This window comes from Triticum dicoccoides, chromosome 3A (genome assembly GCF_002162155.2).
Source record: "Triticum dicoccoides isolate Atlit2015 ecotype Zavitan chromosome 3A, WEW_v2.0, whole genome shotgun sequence".
Classification (NCBI taxonomy): domain Eukaryota; kingdom Viridiplantae; phylum Streptophyta; class Magnoliopsida; order Poales; family Poaceae; genus Triticum; species Triticum dicoccoides.
The window spans coordinates 501,848,162-501,854,106 of record NC_041384.1 but is presented as its reverse complement, the minus strand read 5'-3'; the positions used below and the strand labels follow the sequence as shown (position 1 = coordinate 501,854,106).

The following is a 5,945-nucleotide window of genomic DNA, read 5'->3' as shown; positions in this document are numbered from 1 at the left end:
AAGGGATTTGTAATCCAATCATCCAAGCCAATCATTTGAGATCTAATCCATCTCTGTTTTCCACTCCTACTTCTCTAAGAGTATGTTTGGATGATTACCAAAACTTACTCTACCATTTTTTGGTCAAGTCTACACTATTTGCATGGTTGCTAGTATTTGGCATGCAGGTGTCTCTCTAGCCATTCTAGTTCATTCTTCTTGCTTATGTTGGTCAATTCATGAGCAATCAAATTGTCAACTAAAATTTTGGCTAACAAAATATTTGATAGACGCATGTAGAACCAACATACTTCTAGAGCTCCATTATTTAGTACTATCACACTATGAGTTTATCCTGTAGTGACGTGAATTCACAGATCAAGAGGTGTGTATCCTTGGGATTGTCCCTTCCGAAACAAGGTGACCCATATAAGATGGGAGGATGTACCACACCCTTCTCTTGAGTAACCCGATGTCAGTTTAGGCCATGGTGAGCAATTGCATAGGTCGTTGTCAGGATCGAGGTTTAAGGACTAAAGTGAGATAAATAGTTCTGAAAATTCTATCCAACCTTAAGGTTGGCAATTTTTAGAGAAACACAAAGAAGACTAAACAACCCAATAATAATAATAAGCGAAGCTACCAATGGTACTAGACATCGGAAGATTAAAAACTATAAGTAATAAGAGGCAGGGTTAAGATAAGTCAAAACACTTAAGAAGCGCAGATGTTTTCTCCATCGTTTAGATAGTTGGCGTTATTCTATATCCATGTTGGTTGACGCTTCGACAATAGATTTTAGAATGACAAGGATCCCAGTTGTGTCTCCCACCTAATGACTCACCGAGCATAACCAACCTATTCCATCATGACTTGCACCTTGCACCAAGAAGTTTCACGAAGAAGTAGATCTTGTTAGGACACACAATACGCTACGCAGGCGCGAAACAAAAACAATTCCTACTGCACGAACCAGAAACATGATGCGGTTAAGATGACACCACCATGAAACAACCAAAAGACATGTATGAACCAACCGGGAGACGCCCCACCCCCTTTGGGGGTGGGCACACGGGTGACGATGCTGATGAGGGGAGACAGAGGGGAAATGGCCTCTGCACGATCTACTTCAGATCCGATCTCTCGGGTTTTCAGGATTTTCAAATGATGCACTACTTCATAGTCTGTACACATAAGCTTTGTTTTTTTGCATGAAGAGAAAGCATCCAACTCTGTTTCTTACACGTAATGTTCATCACAGATGGTCGATCCCCACAACGCTGCAATTGTAGCAATACATGAATATTTGGAAATACCATGGTCAGTCCTTACCAATGGAAGAATACATCAAGAAGAAAATCTATGATCGAGCCCTGCCATTGTAATACTAGCTACGTCGAGAATCTTTGGATTTTTTTTATAGGCTAGTTTAGCCTACCAAAACGACTTATATTTAGGTATGGAGGGAGTACATTCTACTGAGCAACATCCTTATGTGTGTCTTGTGTTTTTTGCTGAAGCTGCCTCCCGAATGAGCTTGAGAGACACGGCAAAGTCATCCAGAAGCTCATGAGCATCCGGAAACTGTTCCTCCTCTACTGCTAGTACTAGCTTGATAATGTTCATGTAACTCTGATAATGCATGGTCAGTGCCTGTAGTACACATCAAAGCCAAACCAAAGGATTAATAGTCGACGGACATCACATTTCCGGACAAAATTAAGCGACCCGTGGTATTCCATGAAATAACTGAAGACATTTAACCAAGCCAGCAAATTAAGGGCCTCTTTGATTCACAGGTTTTTAAAAACATGGGAATAGAAAAAATATAGGATTGGAGTGTCATACCCACTTGAATCCTATAGGATTATCAAGGAGTGTTTGATTTCACGGGAAAAACAAAGAAACTGTAAAAAGAGGTTGGAGTGGATGTTAGATTTCCAATGAAATGTAGTACAAAAGATTCCATTGGAAAAATTCCTATGGGATTCAATCCTATGAATCAAAGGACAAACTTAGGAAAAATTTCAAAGGATTTCAATCCTCCGGAATTCCTATAGAATTCCTTTGAATCAAAGGAGCTCTAATCCGGAAAACAGTGAACTCTGTCGTCAAGCCTGAGAACAACTTACATGTGGGTGGCCATAGACGCTGGGGGCAACGTAGACAATCGGGTGGCCGTAGAACACCACCTGCTCGGTTGGACCGGCCATGTTGGAGAAGGACAGGGTGGTGTTCCTCATCATGCCGTAGCACAGAGAAGCTGCTGCCTGTAGAATGTTCAGTTAGCGGCTTAGCCTTGAGCCCTTGATTCACACCTTGATCATTGTAAGAATGTATACGATGGATCAACACTGCGTATTCGCACCTTGATTCCAAAGATTTTCATGATCATGGACGCACTCCAGTAGGTGAAGATCGATTCCATGGAGCTCTTCTTCCTGCGCGCGACCTTGGTGGCCTTCCGGACGTACTCGAGAGGGTCGTCGTCGTGCATGGCTATGTGGAACGGGAGTATCATGTAGCCAAGCCGATTCCCCCACTCGGCGCCGTTGTCCTTGCCGGACTGCATCATCGTAGCCAGTGCCTACGCCGCCGCAACACACATTAATCAATGAGGTGGACATGGACGACTAAGCACAAATTATCAGTGAGGACATGGATGGGCTAGGGATGGCATTTCTGCCCATGGGTATGGGTACTCGTGGGTACCCTACCCGAAAACAATGGGTATTGGCAAGACTTGAAGAGATTTTCTACGCACGGGTAATGGGTATCCATACCCGCAAAATATATGGGTAGGGCATGGGTAAGAAATTGTGCCTATAGGTAACCCAATGAATACCCAGACAAAATTAATAAATGGAAATAACTCCTATAACATATGGGGTTAACATCCAACTCATATGGTCCAACCCTAAATCTCGTATTCCTTAAACAAGTCATAGCTCATAGGCTCATAATCACCTGCTCGTCATTCCTCATACGTCCTATGTGACTCCTCAAAAAGATGAAATATCGACTCTTCGCTACCAGACTCTTGTCGAACACTCGATCCAGTGATCCCCAATTCCCACCACCGCCTTCCACTGCGTCGGCCTTCCACCAACCGCTGCTCATACTTCCCTGATGCCTCCAAGTGGCCACCCACTGGAGGAGGCCACATACGTGCTATACTACTCTACCATGATCACTTGAATTTTGAACTCATTTCTCTACTTCTTAATAATTTGAATGCTATATATTGTACCCAATGGATACCCATTGGGTATAGGATACCCGATGGATATGGGCATGGGTGTCAGTTTATACCTAGGGGTACTGAAGTGGGTGGGTATAAAAAGTTTCTATGGGTATGGGTTTGGGTAGAAGGAGGTTGTACCCGCCCATACCCTACCCACTGCCATCCCTAGTGCTCGCCGCCGCGCTTACATGTAGACCGGGCGTCTTCCTCAGGTTCACAAGAAGAGTAGACCGCACCTTGATGCTCTTTCTACCACTTTCTCCTGAAATTATTTTAAGTCTGGTTAATTAAAAAATATCAACAAGACAACTAGGTAAAATTACTTGAGCTCGCCCTCACCTGTTTTCCGAAAATAAAACCGAGACAATGCCGCAGAGGTCACCCCAAGCAGCACATCGTTCACCGTCTGCAGAGAGGGATCGCAATCCAGCAAGTTAATCGATCACATAACTCATCTTTCAGAGGAAAAGAACTCACAATCGAATGTGTAGCCGGGATTTGAGGATCCACGTACGCAGTTCATGGTGTTCTTGACGTACTTGACGTCGTCGAGGCTGAGCGTGCGGTTCACGAAGCGCTTGGGCCGGAACTCCGCGCCCTCCGCGCCCTTGAACAGCGTGGGCGGGTCGCGCAGCATCGACGTCGCCGTCGCGGAGAAGCACAGAATGTCCACCAGCGTGTGCCACGCGAGCAGGAGCAGCGACACGACCCACGCGGCGAGGGCCGCCAGGGCGCCCCATGACGACGGCGCGAGCAGCGGGCCCGAAGGCAGGGCGTACACGGGGCCAGAGCGACGGGGGGCGGCGGTGGCCGGCAGCTCCGGCAGCGCGTCCGGGTCCGCGGCGCGGCGGGTGCAGGCGATGAAGAGGGACAGGAGCGAGACGCCGTCGCCGACGGAGTGGTGCACGCGGAGCACGACGGCGGCGTCGGCGTCGGAGGTGGGGAAGTTGAGGACGTGCAGCTCCCAGAGCGGGCGGGAGTGGTCCATGGGGCGCGTGGACAGAGACGACACGTAGCTCTCCAGGGCCCTGTCTGGGTCTGCCGACGTGCCGGTGGGCTCCAGGTCCGGGACGACGACGTGGTCGTCGAGGTCCACCGTGGTCCGGACCCACTTGGGCCTCGCGTCCTCCTCCAGCTCGTCCATCACCTGCACGCACGGCATGCCATGCGTAAGAAGAGTACTGAATTTTTGTGTTTCTTTTGGGTCATCTATTTTGGAAGCCTGCCAAGCTCAGAAATGAGGTTTGGTTTGGTTAATCTCACGACACGTTAATCAGATGCAGTGATTGAACTAGGCGCGAACGAATGGGAGGCTGCCAAGCTCGTAGTACTTGATTGGATCATTTTGGATCGATCAGTCGATGTACAGAATCAGAAATCACATCATGCGGTTCGGACGGCAGAGAGAGGTTTCTTAAGGCACACGGAACACATGACATTACTGCAGATTGCAGGACCAATTAATACACTGAACTATCACAACTTATTACCGATGAGCCCAACTCGGCAACTGTATCTCGAAAGCTCACTACCGAACTTCCGAACCAACAGGAAAAGTTCAACCAAGAACGCTAGCTCATTAGTGCTAGCTGTTAGCACTCGCTTTCTCCTGTACACACCCAGTGATTGGGTCGGCTGAAGCAGCAATGGTACTTGGGAACGAGGAACAGTACACATTCGGTAGTCTGTACTCTAATCTCCAAGTGAACGCCGGTGCAACACGATCGTTCTACGCACGGCGCATCAAAACTATGGTGGTCGGGAGCACGCGTGCATACCTGGATGCTGCAGAAGCGGGGGTGGCGCGCGAGCGTGGCCTCGAGCCCGGCGCGCACGGCGGCGAGGTCGACCCGCGCGCCGAGGCCGAATACGGACACGATGTAGCAGCTGAAGTGCGGCTCCCGGAACAGCCGCCCCGTCGGGCTCACCGGCTCCTCGCGGCCCTCGCCCGTCTCCGACTCGGCGCGCGCCGCGTCTATCGCCGGCGGCCGCTTCCGCAGCGCGCTCCCGCGTAGGCGATCCATCCTTTCCGCCATTACTACGTGACGGGGCGCGTCCGTGCCTGCGGGCAGGTCCACGCCCCTTATGTAGCCGTGACGCACGGCGCGCGGGACGGTGGCGGTCGTGGCGGGGCGGTGCGCCGGTGCGCGTGCGCGTCGCTGACCCCGTGAGTTTGTTTTTTTGTTTCTTCGGGAAACATTTATGTTGGCTTCCGTGTGAGCTTTGAGGGAAACTTCCGTCTGCCGTCTGCCTCTGCTCGGGTGCCGGAACGTGCGAGACTCCTGCCGGGGTGTGGTTTTGACTGGCTGAGCTCTGATTTCGTTTGTGGTAGCAAGGCCGTGCCGACCGAGCAGCGCAGGTTGGAACTGGCGCGAAAGTCACCCGCCGGCTTGGCGATGTACTACAGCGCTGCGCAGAGCCTGATGGGAATCTCCACAGTCCACACGCGACCGGCTTCGATGGTTATGCTTCCTTGAAGCGATGCATTTGATCGGCGGTGTTGTGCACGTCTCTCCTTCCAATATAACCGGCGATGATCGACCGTCTCACCCCCTAGGGAACGCTGACCTGGCAGCCACATGTCATTCTTTTTCTCTCTCACCAGATCGTTTTGGCCTTAACTGGTTGGCAAATTTTAGGATGGTCCCTCTTACCTCCTCTTTTTACATGTGAGGTAAGAAGGTAAGAGTTAATCAGGCCATTAATTAATGAGATCAATGGC

At 49.9% G+C, this 5,945-nt stretch overlaps 1 protein-coding gene across 1 annotated transcript; it reads right to left on the bottom strand.

The window, feature by feature from the left end:
* Positions 1-1,159: 1,159 nt before the first annotated feature.
* LOC119268805 (O-acyltransferase WSD1-like) lies at positions 1,160-5,528 on the bottom strand. The gene is made up of 7 exons (XM_037550510.1): positions 5,002-5,528; positions 3,738-4,370; positions 3,563-3,629; positions 3,412-3,485; positions 2,348-2,566; positions 2,112-2,249; positions 1,160-1,632 (listed from the first exon to the last, which is right to left on the bottom strand). The coding sequence occupies exons 1-7, from the start codon at positions 5,257-5,259 to the stop codon at positions 1,471-1,473; spliced, it is 1,551 nt and encodes a 516-aa protein (XP_037406407.1). The 5' UTR covers positions 5,260-5,528; the 3' UTR covers positions 1,160-1,470.
* Positions 5,529-5,945: the final 417 nt, after the last annotated feature.